At 48.5% G+C, this 17,848-nt stretch overlaps 1 protein-coding gene across 1 annotated transcript in view; it reads left to right on the top strand.

The window, feature by feature from the left end:
• The first annotated feature begins 391 nt into the window (after nt 1–391).
• LOC116980273 (ribosomal RNA processing protein 1 homolog A-like) overlaps nt 392–17,848 on the top strand; it is a 34,187-nt gene continuing 16,730 nt past the window's right edge. The window contains exons 1-6 of the mRNA XM_033032340.1: nt 392–544; nt 5,727–5,809; nt 11,409–11,466; nt 12,223–12,308; nt 13,646–13,707; nt 14,944–15,076. Coding sequence (XP_032888231.1) covers nt 418–544; nt 5,727–5,809; nt 11,409–11,466; nt 12,223–12,308; nt 13,646–13,707; nt 14,944–15,076 — 549 coding nt within the window. The 5' untranslated portion in view covers nt 392–417. The remainder of the gene's footprint in view (nt 545–5,726; nt 5,810–11,408; nt 11,467–12,222; nt 12,309–13,645; nt 13,708–14,943; nt 15,077–17,848) is intronic.

Here is a 17,848-nt window from a genome sequence, read left to right as displayed (position 1 = left end):
CGTCACTTGTCGCAATAGATGATGGTGGTAGCAGAATGAGCTCAGGATAGTTCCAGTTTCCAGCCCCGCCACGTGGACACTTGTGCTATGCCTATGGGGCTAGGATTAGGCCATTCGGCCCTTCAACGTTTACAACAAGTACATGGAAGGTGGCCTGAAGCGAGTGGGAGTGGGAGTGGGAGTGGGAGTGGGAGTGGGAGAGGGAGAGGGAGAGGGAGAGGAGGGGGGGGGGTGGGGGGGGTTAGAGGTTGGGCTATCATGACACAGTGGGCCGAACGGCGGCCATGGAGGGGGATCCTGGTCGTCATGGTGACGCGATGACACCAGCAGCTCGGAGTGACGCGTTGATGTAAGTTGGACGCGCACGCGCACGCGCGCGGGCTCGGTCCTCCACCGTCCCGGCATTCTTTGGCAGACATGGCGGCGGTGGAGGCGGCGGAGATCCAGTTCGCTCAGCGCCTCGCCTCCAACGAGAAGCGCTTCCGCGACCGCGCCGTCAAGAAGCTGCGGCGGTATCTCAGCGCCCGCTCGCAGCGACTCTCAGGTAGCGGCGGCCGCGGGGAACTGGGGGCGGGGACCGCCGGACATGTGCGTTGCCATGGCAGTGAAGCGGCGGCGGCCTAGGCCCCAGGCGGCAGGAGAGGGGGCAACGTGGGCGAGACCCAGCCGCGGGGAGGGGGCGGGGAGAGGGGGGGAGGAGGGAGGAGGGGGGGGGGAGAGAGAGGAGGGGAGGAGGGGGGAGGAGGAGGGGGGAGAGGAGGAGGGTGGGAGAGAGGAGGTGGGTGGGAGAGGAGGAGGGGGAGAAAGGAGGAGGAGGGAGAGAGGAGGATGGGGGAGAGAGAGGAGGAGGGGGGAGAGGAGGAGGGGGGAGAGAGAAGGAGGGGGGGGGGAAGAGAGGATGAGGGGGGGAAGAGCAGGAGGGGGGAGAAAGCTGGAGGGGGGGGAGAGAGCAGGAGGGGGGGGTAGAGAGCAGGAGTAGGAGGAGAGAGGAGGGGGGGAGCGGAGGGGTAGCTCGGCCCAGCGTGACCCACTGGGGGTAGGTGTTGGGGTGATGAGATACCGCCGCAGATATGTGAAAAGAAAGAGATTAGTTAAAACAAATGTAGGTCCCTTGCAGTCAGAAACAGGTGAATTGATCATGGGGAACAAGGATATGGCTGACCAATTGAATAACTACTTTGGTTCCGTCTTCACTAAGGAAGACATAAATAATCTGCCGGAAATAGCAGGGGACCGCGGGTCAAAGGAGTTGGAGGAATTGAGTGAAATCCAGGTTAGCCGGGAAGTGGTGTTGGGTAAATTAAATGGATTAAAGGCCGATAAATCCCCAGGGCCAGATAGGCTGCATCCCAGAGTACTTAAGGAAGTAGCTCCAGAAATAGTGGATGCATTAGTAATAATCTTTCAAAACTCTTTAGATTCTGGAGTAGTTCCTGAGGATTGGCGGGTAGCAAACGTAACCCCACTTTTTAAGAAGGGAGGGAGAGAGAGAAAACGGGGAATTACAGACCAGTTAGTCTAACATCGGTAGTGGGGAAACTGCTAGAGTCAGTTATTAAAGATGGGATAGCAGCACATTTGGAAAGTGGTGCAATCATTGGACAAAGTCAGCATGGATTTACAAAAGGTAAATCATGTCTGACGAATCTTATAGAATTTTTCGAGGATGTAACTAGTAGCGTGGATAGGGGAGAACCAGTGGATGTGGTGTATCTGGACTTCCAGAAGGCTTTCGACAAGGTCCCACATAAGAGATTAGTTTACAAACTTAAAGCACACGGCATTGGGGGTTCAGTATTGATGTGGATAGAGAACTGGCTGGCAAACAGGAAGCAAAGAGTAGGAGTAAACGGGTCCTTTTCACAATGGCAGGCAGTGACTAGTGGGGTACCGCAAGGCTCAGTGCTGGGACCCCAGCTATTTACAATATATATTAATGATCTGGATGAGGGAATTGAAGGCAATATCTCCAAGTTTGCGGATGACACTAAGCTGGGGGGCAGTGTTAGCTGTGAGGAGGATGCTAGGAGACTGCAAGGTGACTTGGATAGGCTGGGTGAGTGATCAAATGTTTGGCAGATGCAGTATAATGTGGATAAATGTGAGGTTATTCATTTTGGTGGCAAAAACAGGAAAGCAGACTATTATCTAAATGGTGGCCGACTAGGAAAAGGGGAGATGCAGCGAGACCTGGGTGTCATGGTACACCAGTCATTGAAAGTGGGCATGCAGGTGCAGCAGGCAGTGAAGAAAGCGAATGGTATGTTAGCTTTCATAGCAAAAGGATTTGAGTATAGGAGCAAGGAGGTTCTACTGCAGTTGTACAGGGTCTTGGTGAGACCACACCTGGAGTATTGCGTACAGTTTTGGTCTCCAAATCTGAGGAAGGACATTATTGCCATAGAGGGAGTGCAGAGAAGGTTCACCAGACTGATTCCTGGGATGTCAGGACTGTCTTATGAAGAAAGACTGGATAGACTTGGTTTATACTCTCTAGAATTTAGGAGATTGAGAGGGGATCTTATAGAAACTTACAAAATTCTTAAGGGGTTGGACAGGCTAGATGCAGGAAGATTGCTCCCGATGTTGGGGAAGTCCAGGACAAGGGGTCACAGCTTAAGGATAAGGGGGAAATCCTTTAAAACCGAGATGAGAAGAACTTTTTTCACACAGAGAGTGGTGAATCTCTGGAACTCCCTGCCACAGAGGGTAGTCGAGGCCAGTTCATTGGCTATATTTAAGAGGGAGTTAGATGTGGCCCTTGTGGCTAAGGGGATCAGAGGGTATGGAGAGAAGGCAGGTACGGGATACTGAGATGGATGATCAGCCATGATCATATTGAATGGCGGTGCAGGCTCGAAGGGCCGAATGGCCTACTCCTGCACCTAATTTCTATGTTTCTATGAGATGGGAGGGAGGGAGACGATGAGGGTGTCGCGGCTCTCCAGCGCTAGACCCAGTCCCGGGGAAGGGTTGGGGGGGGCGACCGAGATCTGGGGCAAGGAAGATGGCAAGGAGGGGAGGGGGGTTGGCGAGGAGGCCTCATGGCATGGAGAAAGATGGGGGAGGGAAAAGATTTAATAGGAATCTGAGGGGTAACATTTTCACACAAAGGGTGGTGGGTGTCTGGAACAAGCTGCCGGAGGAGGTAGTTGAGGCTGGGACTATCCCAACGTTTAAGAAACAGTTAGACAGGTACATGGATAGGAGAGGTTTGGAGGGATATGGACCAAACGACCAATCGACCAAGGTGGGACTGGTGTAGATGAGACAAGTTGGTCGGTGTGGGCAAGTTAGGTCGAAGGGTCTGTTTCCACGCTGTATGACTCTATGGCTCTATGAGGGAGGTGGGTACTGATGTACTTTGTGAGGATGGGGACAGGGGTCTAAAGAAGGTCTTCAACCCGAAACGTCATCCTTCCTTCTCTCTAGAGATGCTGCCTGTCCCGCTGAGTTACTCCAGCATTTTGTGTCTATATTTGGGGACAGGATACCCTGGAGAGGATGGGGATGAGAAAGGGAGGTATACAGCATGGGTTGGTCATACGGGAGAGGGGGAGCTGGTGTCCCCCTATAAGCAGTGTAGGGGAATGGGGGGGGGGGGGGGTTGAGGGGCTTTGAGCCTTCGGATTATCTTTAATCAGAATTTACTGGACTTTATCTCGAACAAAACGTTATTCCCTTTACACTGTATGTGTACACTGGGCACTGTAATCATGTATGGTCTTGGAAGGATGAGAGGGAATCTTATTGAAACATATAAAATTCTTAAGGGATTGGACAGGCTAATTGTAGGAAAAATGTTACCGATGTTGGGGGAGTCCAGAACCAGGGATCACAGTTTAATAATAAGGGAAAGGCCATTTAGGACTGAGATAAGGAAAAGCTTTTTCACCCAGAGAGTTGTGAATCTGTAGAATTCTCTGCCACAGAAGGCAGCGGAGGCCGATTCACTGGATGTTTTCAAGAGAGTTAGATATAGCTCTTAGGCCTAACGGAATCAAGGGATTTGGGGAAAAAGTAGGAGCTGGGTACTGATTTTGGATGACCAGCAGCATTGAATGGCGGTGCTGGCTCTGTTTTCTGGGTTTCACTAACTGAATAGCACGCAACAAAAAAGCTTTTCACTGTACCTTGGTACAGATGGCAATTATAAACTAAACTAAACATTTTCCTGCGAAGTTTGGGGCCATATTGGCCCTGACTCGGGTCAGGGGTAGGATGACGCCAAGGCTGGGCTGACGGGTGCCTGTCCCTGGGATTGGGTATCCAATGTCAGGGGCGTGACATCAGCCCCTGGGCCTTCGGTGAATGTGGTTGGAGATGTGGGAGAGGAGTCAAGGGCAACTTAATGACATTAACTTTCACAATCTGAATGTGATTGTCGGAAGAATACGTGCACAATCGATATGACCACTGGTGGTGTTAATAGTGAAGAATGCACAGAATAGACAATAGGTGCAGGAGTAGGCCATTCGGCCCTTCGAGCCAGCACTGCCATTCAATATCATGGCTGATCATCCCCAATCAGTACCCCGTTCCTGCCTTCTCCCCATATCCCCTGACTCTGCTATTTTTAAGAGCCCTATCTAGCTCTCTCTTGAAAGCATCCAGAGAACCCGCCTCCACCGCCCTCTGAGGCAGAGAATTCCACAGACTCACCACTCTCTGTGAGAAAAAGTGTTTCCTCGTCTCCGTTCTAAATGGCTTACCCCTTATTCTTAAACTGTGGCCCCTGGCTCTGGACTCCCCCCAACATCGGGAACATGTTTCCTGCCTCTAGCGTGTCCAAACCCTTAACAATCTTATATGTTTCAATGAGATCCCCTCTCATCATTCATGATGTTGCTGAATTAGAATCATAGTTGTACAACCCACCACATCCATGCTCACTACTCTGCCCCTCTATACTTGTCCCATTTGTTGGTTCTAAGCTTGTATCGTTCTGTGCTTTGCTGATTTATGTCCAAATGCCTCTTAATTATATTAATAGGACCACCACCACCTCTGAGTTCTAGATGTCAACCACTCGGGACAAAAGAGTTACTCCTTAGATTTCTTTTTAAAAACCCTTCCTCTTATTCTAAATCTATGCACTGTAGTTTTTGATAATTCTCTTGGATCGCGCACAGTCTCCTGCGCTCCAGGGAAAGCAAGCCAATCCAACCACTCCACATAATTAAAGTCCTCCAGTCCAGGTAAAGTCCTACCTGAGCCTCTCCTCTGCTCACTCTCGAGCACAGTCACATCCTTCCTATAACAAGACACAAGGTGCCTGAGTAACTCAGTTGGTCAGGCAACATCTCTGGAGGTCATGGACAGATAACCACTGCTTATTGATCTGAGCGGCTTATTCCACCTGTTTATGACCCTAATGTTCCTGTGTAGGAAGGAACTGCAGGTGCTGGTTTAAACCGAAGATAAAGACACAAAATGCTGGAGTAACGCAGTGGGGCAGGCAGCATCTCTGGAGAGAAGGAATGGGTGTCGGTTTCGGTTGAGACCCTTCTTTGGACACTGCTTAATTGACAAGTTCATGTGATAAGAGCAGAATTAGGCCATTCGGCCTATTAAGTCTCCTCTGCCATTCAATCATGGCTGATCTATCTCTCTTAACCCCATTCTCCTGCCTTCCCCCCATAACGCCTGAGATCTCGTGTTGCTTCTAAATTGTGGCTGTGTTGTGTTTAATGCAGCATTAAAATGTTATGTGTATATATTTTTAGGTGGTTTCAGTCAAGACGAGTTACTCAAAATATGGAAGGGCATCTTCTACTGCATGTGGATGCAAGACAAACTTCTCCTGCAGGTAACGGTCCATGGAAAATCTGGGTCAGGTTCGGGCCCTGCTCCACTGCGTATAGACCAGGTTAAGCCTACCCTGCCCTGTGTTAGGGAAGAGTAGTCAGCTGGGCATCAGCAAAGATCCTATAGCGAGCAAGATAGATCACTCGACGAAAAAGACGTAGTACGGTCATGGGCAGATTCGTGGGTAATTTTCGGCCCCATTTCCGTAACCGGCTTCCGTCTCCGCACCAAAGATCCCACAGCGGAGCAAAGCTACTAGTGCGGAGACGGAAGCCGGTTACGGAAACATCCTCGTAAAAATAAAAGTTTGTTGGTGTAATGTATATAATGTAATTAGCATATGTTATGTCTTGTGTGAGGGGACGCATGCGCTAGAGGAGACTCGTGGCGTCCTACAATAAAGAAGCTTGTGAGTTTACTCCTGTATCAGAGTTCTTTTGAGTCAGTTCCAAGTACCCAAAATACACTACAATTGGCGACGAGGATGGGATAGAGTTTGTGAACTCACCCACAGGACTATTTTGCAACACGCAGGATTGTTTAACAGTTTAAACTGTAGATACGGAGTTGTGTCGCAGTTGTTTGCGAGCTGGACAAGAGAGGCCTGCAGATCCCTCTATGCCGGGGACTGCATTTAAAACATCAGCTGTACAAGTCGGCGAGTTTTGTCAGGCTATCTCTCTGTTATGTCTATGTGGCAAGATGTCGTCCTTCGGATTGTTACTCATTTTAGACTGAGTTTTCCTTTTGTCAAATTCCTCAAGCTGAATAGTCTTTGTATAAGTTTTAGGTGAATTGTTACACCAAAACACACAACAACAGCACGAAGAGGATAAAAGAACAGAAAAGGAAAGAAGAAGGACTGTCAGAAAAAATAAGGTTGTGTTTGGAAACAAAGTGGAACGGCACCAAGCCAAAAGATTTGGCGCCAAAGAAAAGCAAGGTCGGAACATGAAGCAAGGAAAACAAGTGGGGCAGTAAGTAAGTGTCGCCGAAGAAAGCAGCCGAAAGCTGGAAGCCTAACCAGCAGGACAGCGACGGTGTCAACTTACCTGGAACATTTTCCAGGGCTGTGCAGCCAAGGCAAAGGGGCAGAAGAGGCCCAGTAGCCGCCACCGACTTCGGACGTTTTCCAGGGCTGTGTAGCCCACAGCCAGGCCCAGGAGCCGCCAATGACGTCGAGTGAGGGCCCAGTACCGGGTACGTCACGGACAGGTCCAGTGAAGCCACCGACGAAACGGAGTCAGCCCGGCTGGGAGAAGAGTCAACCCGGTCGAGGGAGAAAGCCGGCCGCGTGAGAAGCGGACCAGCAGCGAGAAAAAAAAAGCCCGGCCACGCGTGAGAAGCGGACCGGTCGTGAAAGAAAGCCCGGTCGGGAGTAGAGTCAGCCCGACCGTGAGCAGAAAAGAGGGTCCGGCCGCGCAAGAGAAGCGGACTGGCCGAGGGGGAAAGCCCGGACGTGAGAGGAAGTCCAGCCTCGAGCAAAGAGTGGGCCCGCACGAGAGAAGCAGGACAGCACTCAAGCACTTCAGCCCGGTCGGGAGTAGAGTCAGCCCGGTCGTGAGGGCTGTGGAGACAGCGGGCAGGCAAGTCAGCAGAGCAGCAGTAGTCGACTTGGCAGCGAGCCAGTGGCAACAAAAGTAACGGTGAAGCCCGGAGGAGCCAGCAAAAGCAGCAAGAGTGGAGGTCTGGCGAGGCCAGCTGCAAAAGTACCGGTGGGGACAGCTCGAGAGGTCGAGAAGGCACCAGAGTCCATCGGCCGACAAGCTGAACCGGTGAAATTCTTCAAAGTAAAAGCAGGACTGTTGAATGTAATGCATTGTTTACTATTCCTTCACAGTAAAAGCGGAACTGTTTGGATGTAATGCATTGGTCACTGTTATTAATAGTAATTCTGTGTGCATAGCAGGAATATGGTTAAAATGTTCTAAATGGCTATTAACATAAAATGTTGGTTAAATAGTATAAATCTATTATTATAAGAATTAGTAATAGTCAGTGGGCTGGATCACTTCTTAGTGTGTAGAAGGATTAAGTCTAGTGCAGAATACACAGTGAGAGAAAAGAAGATAGTGCACGTGAATAGCAACAGGTAGCATGGCTTTTCAAATTGTAGGAAACGTGCCCCAGTTAGATTCTGGGTGTAATTTTGAGAAATGGACCAAAGTCTTGGAGGCTTGTTTCATATTGCTGCAGAGGAGAAGAAGAGGGCATGGTTCATATTAGGCTTAGGAAGAGAGGGTTATCAGACCTTACGTATGTTACTGCTGCCAGCAAAGCCCACAGATAAAATGTATGAGGAGTGTAAGGAGGCTTTAATGGCTCATTTCTCGCCAAAACCTCCAAGGGCATCCAGAGGCAAGGAGCCTGAACTAAAGAGGGCAGAGAGTCTCTCAAAGGACCAAGGTCAAGTGCAAAAGGACAACGGTCAAGTGCAAAAGGACAAAGGTCAAGTGCAAAAGGACAAAGGTCAAGTGCAAAGGGACACAAGTCAAGTGCTAAGGGACAAAGGGCAAATGCAAAGTGGCAGAAGTCAAAGGCAAAGAGAAATTGCCATCCAAAGGGCAACCCTAGCTATTCAAGCTGCATTCAGGGGTATGAATGTACGGAGAGAAATCCGGAACAAACAGGCAGCAGCAACGGTAATACAAGCAGCATTTAGAAGGCACAGAGTATACCGTCAATACAAGGCAATGAGATTGGCAGCTATAATAGTACAAACCCATTATAGGGCACACCTTCAAATGGAAAGTGATCGCAAGGTACGCAGAAGCGTTGTACTGCTTCAGGCAGCCTACCATGGAATTCTTGTTCGAAGGCAACTGCGGGGCATGCACAAATCTGTCAAGGTCATACAGACTTATTATCAGATGTATAAACAGCGTCAGTATTTTAAGAAACTACGCTGGTCTGCCATTGCGGTACAGCAACGATACAGAGCATGCCAGATAAGAGATGTCCAAGTGAGACAGTATAAGAGTTTGAGAGAAGCAGTGGTGTGTATTCAGGACTTATACCGCGGGATCAAAGCCAGAGTATTGGTAGAGAAAACCAAGGCAGCACGCTGTATTGAGTCATTCATGAGAATGTGCATTACAAGAAAGCATTTCTTGATGCAAAAGGCGGCTGTAGTCACTCTACAAGCTGCATACCGTGGTTACCGATTAAGGGTACGGTACAGAGCTGTGCGTCAAGCAGTCATTTCGATCCAGAGATGGTACAAAGCATGCAAAATAGGGCATTCCCAGTTTGTGCAATATCAGTCAATGAGGGATGCAACTATTACCATTCAAACTATCTACAAGAGTATGGTGGTTAGGCAGTGGGTTAAGCAAAAGAGAGCTACTGTAAAAGTGCAGTCAGTACTCCGTATGAGTTGGTATAGGAAAGACCTAAGGAGACAAATAGATGCCCAACAGAAAAGGCTGAAACAATACAAAAGGCTTAAAGATATAGGAAAGACTTCCTCAAACCGATTTATACAGCAGTTGTAGTGCAGTATCACTGCCGTGCTTATGTAGTAAGAGAAATATACAGAGCGCAAATCAAAGCCACTGTTGTATGGCAAGGACAATATAGGTCCTACTTCTTGATGAATAATCAGAAAGGTGATTTAAGAAGACAAATAGACGAACAACAGAAAATGCTTAAACGTTGCAAAGAACGGTTAAATAAATATGTGACGATGAGCAAAACGCTGTTAATAGAAAAGTCTAAAGAAGAGAGGCTTGTCGGTCGAGACAAAAATATGCAGGACCGATTGCGATTAGGTCACTTCAGTATAGTCCAGCATGGAGCTTTCTTCACTGAGCAATGGACAAATGTTTATGCATTGCAGAATGTCATTATACAACAAGAGCAGATAAATACGTAGTGCCAGGAAATTGAGCGACAGAGAGCGACTGAAAAACGAAAACCTGCAGTCATGTGTCAGATCCCACCTACAAATAAGGAACAGAAACAGAGGAAATGGTAACTTTAGCAGAATATCAAGAACAGGAGGAAATCTGCAAATTAGATTAGGATATTTAAAAAGGGAAGAGGCAGAGATACAGGTAGAGCTAGAGTGATTAGAAAGATGAGTGGAATGAACCATTATAAGCGCCAAGTTTAGATACAGTTTACAGTTATGAGGATGTAATGTCAGATGACTGTAATAATATAATTTTGCAACTGTGTGTTAATTATATTTAATGTAGTAGAAATGGTGTTATTCGCCTCCAAGTTAAAGGGGGAGCAGTGTAATGTATATAATGTAATTAGCATATGTTATGTCTTGTGCGAGGGGACGCATGCGCTAGGGGAGACTCATGGTGGCGTCCTACAATAAAGAAACTGGTTAGTTTACTCCTGTATCTGAGAGTTCTTTTGAGTTAGTTCCAAGTACCCAAAATACACTACAGTTGGTAAAAATCTTCTCCTCATTTTCAGAATTTTAATTTATTAACACAAACTGTTCCCCGCAACATTGATTACACTGCGAGTCGGGTCGTGTCGGGTCCGGTTACGGAAATAGATGAAAAAAAGGCCCACGTTCCGTTCCGTTGCGTACTACACGTCAGCCCATTGCATTTAGCAGGAGTTATCTATCTTGCTCCGCTATAGGATCTTTGGGCATCAGATTGAAGCCAGTTGGGCAGCCACAGAGCTGCTCAGAGTCGTGGGCTACCTACCAGCACCCCAGCAACGGACTGTTCCAGCTGCTGCGGTCAGGCAAACGCCTCCGCTATCATGCTGTGAAAACAGAGAGGATGAGACGGAGTTTCTTCCCACAGGCCATCAGGACTGTAAACTCTTATCTCACCAGGGACTAATTTACTGTTGTGTTGTGTCTTTTTAAGTAAGTAAGTTTATTGGCCAAGTATTCACATACAAGGAATTTACCTTGGTGCTCCGCCCACAAGTAACAACATGACATATAGTGACAGTTACGAATGACTCAGAAAACACTAAACATGAATAATAATAAAACATTAATGATAGAACCATTGATCAAGCATGTGAACCAACAACATTTCTAAAATGTAAATACTGGTTCTGTTATGTTCTGTTTTGTTGTTTTTGCACAATCATTTCACTGCACATCTTGTATGTGTATGTGACAAATAAAGTTGACAAATAATGTGACAAATAAAGCGAAGCCCATTCCTTCTCTCCAGAGATGCTGCCTCACCCGCTGAGTGACTCCAGCATTTTGTGTCTACCTGCGATTTGCAGCATCTGCAGTTCTTTCTCACAACCTACAAACCTGCACGTCTTTGGAATGTGGGAGGAAACCAGAGGCCCCGGGTAAGACCCATGAGGTCATGGAGAACTTGGAAACCCCGCACAGCCATCACCCGTAGGCAGGATCGAATCCGGGTCTCTGCCGCTGAGAGGCAGCAACTCTACCGCTGATGCCACTGTGCCACCCATATTGATGTATTGGTGGGGGGTGGGGTTGAGGTCCACCAACTATTTGGGTGCTGATGCAGGATCTAAAATGTTTACCTGGTTCGACTCTTACACTGAATCTTGGCTCAAAGCTAATCGTTAATTTGAAGTGATGGGATTTCATTTTTTCATTATTTAACCCAGTAAAACCTTTCTCCTTGTTACAGCAAGAACTGGCAGAGTCCATTGCCCAGCTTGTACATACGTTCAGGAATCTGGATGCCAGTGAGTTGTCGCTCGTTCTGTCCACTACTCTTAAGTCTCAGGACAGACGCAAAATACTGGAGTAACTCAGCGGGACAGGCAGCATCACTGGAGAAAAGGAACGAGTGACATTCCTTCATTCAGACTGAAGTCCGAAGAAGGGCCTCTCCACAGATGCTGCCTGTCCCGCTGAGTTACTCCAGCATTTTTGTGTCTACGGTTTAAACCAGCATCTGCAGTTCCTTCCCACACATTCTAATAGCCCTGTCCCACGGTACGAGTTCATTCCAAGAGCTCTCCCGAGTTTGCCCTGATTTGAACTTGGAGATTTACAGTAATGGCCACTCGTCGGTACTCGGGGCTCTCGTGGACATTTTTCAACGTGTTGAAAAATCTTCACGAGTCTTCCCGAGTACCTGCCGTTAGTGTTACGAGCCGCTAAGAGACGTCCCCGAGCTCCGACGTACCCGCTACGTTCATTCTCCGTGCTTACCATGAGTTTGTTTTTTTAAACTCGGGAGAGCTCTTGGAATGAACTCGCACCATGGGACAGGGCTTTAACTCTTAAATTGCGTTTGTGGTGGGAGTGGAAGGAAACTGGTGACTGTGGTGGAAAGCATGGGGTTGGTCTTCAGGGGAAGCAGTTGACAACGATGGAATTTTGGTCATGAATGAATAACTTGGGATGGGTGGGGTTAGGATGAAGAGAAGGCGGTGGGGAGTGTGACGATGTCTTTGAAGAGTGAGCTGAGTGGTCTCCGTCTTCCTCTGCCCCAGAGTTCCTGTTCCTGGAGACGTTCTTCCAGACCATGAATCGCGAGTGGAATGGGATTGATCGACTGCGCATGGATAAGTTCTACACTGTGAGTGTTACTGCAGCTAAGAATTTAATCCAGTTTAGTTTATTGTACAGTGAAAAGCTTTTGTTGCGTGCTGACCTGTTAACGGAAAGACAACAGGTGATTACAGTTGACGGTGTACAGATACATGATAAGGGAATAACGTTTAATGCATGGTAACGGCGGCAAAGTCCGATCAAGGATAGTCCAAGATCACCAAAGAGGGAGAGATTTCTAGTTTGGGTTTAGGTTTATTATTGTTATTTTGTCCACTGAAGTACAGTGAAAAACTCAAGTATAATAGGTTGGACAAAGGGGGAGATCCGGAGTGCAGAATATTACTCTCAGCATTGTAGCCTCATCAGACCCGTGCATGTTGACATGGGCATCAATGATCCGGGTGCCAGGGAATCCTCTGGATTCCATCACATGGCTGGTGGCAGGAGAGATGGAGCTGAGCCTATTGCAGACACCCCCCCACCCCTCCCCGCTCCATGTGTCACAGTCTCAGAGCCAGGATTTGGCTAATACTACTGTGAGGTTCTGAGGGATTGCCGCACAGACTAAGGCCACAGTTTAAGAATAAGGGGTAAGCCATTTTGAACGGAGACGAGGAAACACTTTTTCTCACAGAGAGTGGTGAGTCTGTGGAATTCTCTGCCTCAGAGGGCGGTGGAGGCCGGTTCTCTGGATACTATCAAGAGAGAGCCAGATAGGGCTCTTAAAGATAGTGGAGTCGCGGGATATGGGGAGAAGGCAGGAACGGGGTACTGATTGGGGATGATCGGCCATGATCACATTGAATGGCGGTGTTGGCTCAAAGGGCCGAATGGCCTACTCCTGCACCTATTGTCTATCATGCTGTTAAACTGAGCTCCTGACAGTCAGTTCAGGTGGTGCCAGATCAAAATGCAGATGCTACTCCAAAAAAACCTTCAGTGAGTTCTCCCTGATTTTATACCATTCCGCCATTGGGAAGAAGGTACTGGAGCCTGTAAAATGTAACGTCCAGGATCTTCTTCCCTGCAGCCATCAGACTGCTAAACACAAGCTCCGAACCGCATAGACATGGGGTGTTATTTTTCTCTGCGCTTCTATGGTTTGCATGTTTGTTTTTTCAAATTTAACTTTCTTTATTTGTCTACCATGGGTTTCCAGAGGGTGTTGTGCTGCTGCAAGTAAGAATGTCTTTGTTCCCTTTTGGGGAATTCTTGACTCGACTCACAGTGAGCAGGTATGGAACCCAGGCCTGCTGTAGTCTCGTGGCATCCCAGGGCAGCAGCACACTGAGGTGGGGACATTGGAGATGTAGTGTCAAACTACGGGGGTGAATTCATTAACACTGTGCCTTTCCTTGGCAGCTGGTCCGCCTGGTACTGAGGCAGTTTCTCGAGGAACTGAAGAGCATGGGCTGGGATGAAAGGTGATAGCAGTTTCACGCTCCTTCAAACAACAGCCTGCTTGCATCACACTGGACAACTTTACAACGATACATTTACACCACAGTTTAGTTTAGAGATGTCAATGTTTAGTGTACAGCATTGGATAGATTAGAGGCTGCGCAGATTCAGCTCTGGACTAGTACAGCACTAGCGGTGCTGGCTCGAAGGGCCGAATGGCCTACTCCTGCACCTATTGTCTATTGTCATAGTGCATTTATACAGTATTGGATTAGTGCAACATTAGTGCATTTATACCGTGCTAATGTGCAGCGTTGAATTGGTACAGTGCACGGGAACAGAGAAGATTTGTGCGGATGTTACCAGGGTGCGAAGGCTGGGCTATAGGGAGAGGTTGGGAAGACTAGGACTTTATCCCTTGGAGTGCAGGAGGGTGAGGGTTTATCTTGTAGAAATGTCTAAACTCATGAGGGGGCAAGAGAGGGGGCCTGCACAGAGTTGGGGAACGGAGAACTGGAGGACAGAGGCTTAAGGCGAGAGGGGGAAGAAAATAGGAATTTGAAGAGCAGCCTTTTCATACAAAGGGAGACGGGTGCAGGGAACAAGCTGCCAGAGGAGGCAGTTGGGCAGGTACATTTGGACAGGGATGTGGATAGGAATGGTTTAGAGGGATAAGGGGTAAACGCTGGTATGTGGGACTAGTATAGATGGGGCAGCTTGGTCAACATGGGAAAGTTGGGCCGAAGGGCCTGTTTTGATGCTGTATATAGTATATTAGTGCTACACTGAGGCATTTGATAGTGTTGTTGTGTTATGATTCACCTGTGTACAAGCTGGATTGTTCAGCTGAGTTGGATTTACTGGCGAGGGCGACAGTTTATCTTTAAGAAGGAACTGCAGATGCTGGAAAATCGAAGGTAGACAAAAATGCTGGAGAAACTCAGCTGGGTTGAGGCAGCATCTATGGAGCATAGGAATAGGTGACGTTTCATGAGGCAGCATCTATGGAGCGAAGAAATAAGTGACATTTCGTGAGGCAGCATCTATGGAGCGAAGGAATAGGTGATGATTTATGAGGCAGCATCTATGGAGCGAAGGAAATAGGTGATGTTTCGGGTCGAGACCCGAAACGTCACCTATTCCTTCGCTCCATAGATGCTGCGTCACCCGCTGAGTTTCTCCAGCATTTTTTGTCCACGACAGTTTCTCTGGCGACTCTCTCAGGGAGCCGTCCTGATTCATGTGTGTGTGGCCCTCAGTGTCGTCGTCCGATTCCTGCGGTGTGTGACGGGCGAGGTGATGAGTTCCGCCGGGAACGCTGCGCCCAGTGGCATCCGCTATCATTTCATCGACATCTACCTGCAAGAGCTGGCTAAAGTCGGCACAGAGCAGGTGAGGACAGCCAATTTCTTTAACGCGGTGGATTTAGTGATACAGCGCGGAAACAGGCCCTTCGGCCCACCGAGTCCATGCCGACCAATGATCCCCATACACTCACACTATCAATAGACAATAAGTGCAGGAGTAGGCCATTCGGCCCTTTGAGCCAGCACCGCCATTCAATGTGATCATGGCTGATCATCCACAATCAGCACCCCGTTCCTGCCTTCTCCCCATATCCCCTGACTCCGCTATTTTTAAGAGCCCTATCTAGCTCTCTCTTGAAAGCATCCAGAGGACCAGCCTCCACCGCCCTCTGAGGCAGAGAATTCCACAGACTCACCACTCTCTGTGAGAAAAAGTGTTTCCTCGTCTCTGTTCTAACGGCTTACTCCTTATTCTTAAACTGTGGCCCCTGGTTCTGGACTCCCCCAACATCGGGAACATGTTTCCTGCCTCTAGCGTGTCCAAACCCTTACACACACACAAGGGACAATTTACAATTTTTACACCAAGCCAATTGACCTACAAACCTGCACGTCCTGGGAGTGTGGGAGGAAACCGGAGCACCCGTGGAGAACCCACGCGGTCACAGGAAGAACGTACAAACTCCCTATAGACAGCACCCGTAGTTTGGATCAAACTCGAGTCTCTGGGACTGTAAGGTAGCAACTCTACCGCTGCGCCACCGTGCCGCACCACAAAGTTGCAGGTTCAACAGTCTTGTGACAATCGCTGGTTCTGAACATCTCTGCCCACAGGATGCAACATCATTGCACCTGTTCCGAAACAGTATTAAACGCTGAATCGAACACAATTTCAAAGCTTCGTTTTAATTGCTCTTTTGGCACAAGCAGCTGAACCGCTCCACTAGATTCCACTCAGCTGCTTCCATTCATTTCTTCAGAGCTCTTTTGTTGGAAGCTGTGTTTGACTGCGATGAGGTTTATCACAGGGCCATAACAATTGATGGGATGGGATGCCATCTGGTTAAAAAAAGCCTTTCTTCGCTTCCATCTCTCAGTCTGTAGCCTCGTGGGCTTCATCACATCGGGAGTTCATCCAGTGCTCTCATAAACAGCGATCATTTCTCACTCACCACCTCCATCATGGTCCTGTTTGGCTCAGCCACCAAGCACGACATCCGGAGGCTGCAGCGAATCGTCCGATCAGCCAAGAAGGTTGTTGGCTGCAACCTTCCCCCCCCCCCCATCGACGAACTGTACACTGCAAGGGCCAGGAAGCGAGTGGGTAAGATCATCTCTGACCCCTCCCACCCTGGCCACAAACTCTTCGAAGCATATCCCTCTGGAAGACGACACAGCCAGACATAAAAACACGAGCAGTCGCTCTACTCAACAGCCAAAAGTCTGTAGCCTCCTTTAGCTCTGGTATTTTATTCTTCACAGGTTTAAATTATAATGTTTTATTATAATTGTCTACAGTATATCGTGTTGTTACTTGCAGGTAAAGCACCAGGGCAAATTCCTTGTATGTATACATACTTGGCTAATAACATTTATTCGATTGCATGCAGTGTATTGCGCATCCACTAGCATTGATTCATAAAAACGCCTTTTTTAATATGTCTCTAATACACAGTGCGCATTTCATTTCGGCATCACCAGAGTGTCACAGACCCCCGATAACTGATTGCAAGCACATTTTACTTAATGTGCCTTTAAACCCCATAGTATACATTTTATTTAGTCATTGCAAAGGCAGCACAGTGGCACAGGCTGTAAACACGTTGCCTCATAAATCCAGGCACTCATCTTCAATTCTGGCTTCCGGCGCTGCCTCTGCGGAGTCTGTACATTCTACCGGTTTTCCCTGTTCCTCCCAACATCCCCAAAACATGCAGGTTGGTTGGTTAATTGGCTGTGGTGGGAACTGTGGCGGGTTGATGGGAATGTGTAGAGCAGGGGTCGGCAACCTACGGCCCCCGGGCCGAATGCGGCCCGTAACCCGTAATCATCCGGCCCACTGAGCGAGCGCCGAGCTCTGGCCGTACCGCATCCTGCACAAAGCCGCCGGCACGGCCCCGCACCTTCTGTCAACACGTTTAAGAAAGAACTGCAGATGCTGGAAAAATCGACGGTAGACAAAAATGCTGGAGGAACTCAGCGGGTGAGACATGCGAGGATTGCACGAGGCTGCCTCACCCGCTGAGTTTCTCCAGCATTTTTGTCGGCCTTCTGTGAACACGTGATTTGATGCCCGCCATCCGGGGCGGGATCTGTGTGTACACGTGATAGATGTGGCCCGCCATCCGCTCACACACGTGCGTCCCGGCCCCTATACAGAACAAGGTTGCCCACCCCCTGCTGTAGAGAAAGGAAATGAAGTTAACGTAGGGTGTGTATAAATGGGTGATGATAGACACACAAATACAGGAGTAACTCAGCGGGACGGGCAGCATCTCTGGAGAGAAGGAATGGGTGACGTTAAGGGTCAAGATCTTTCTTCAGACATATGTTCAACTTTGGTTTAAACCAGCATCTGCAGTTCCTTCCTGCATAAATGGGTGGTGGATGGTTGGCACAGACTTGGTGGGCCGAAGGGCCTGTTTCACGTTGTATTACTTTTTGACTCTAGTCTCTGTTCTAAACTGAACAACTTCATTTCAGATAACTGTGTAACTACACATTCAGGGGTGGCTGAGTGGGTGGAGTTGCTCTCCCACATCGCCGGAGACCCGGGTTCGATCTTGACTACGGGTGCTGTCTGTACGGAGTTTGTACTTTCTTCCTGTGACCGTGTGGGTTTCTTCGGGTGCTCGGG

The sequence above is a fragment of the Amblyraja radiata genome, chromosome 14, assembly GCF_010909765.2.
Source record: "Amblyraja radiata isolate CabotCenter1 chromosome 14, sAmbRad1.1.pri, whole genome shotgun sequence".
Classification (NCBI taxonomy): Eukaryota; Metazoa; Chordata; class Chondrichthyes; order Rajiformes; family Rajidae; genus Amblyraja; species Amblyraja radiata.
This window is presented reverse-complemented; position numbering and strand designations above follow the sequence as displayed.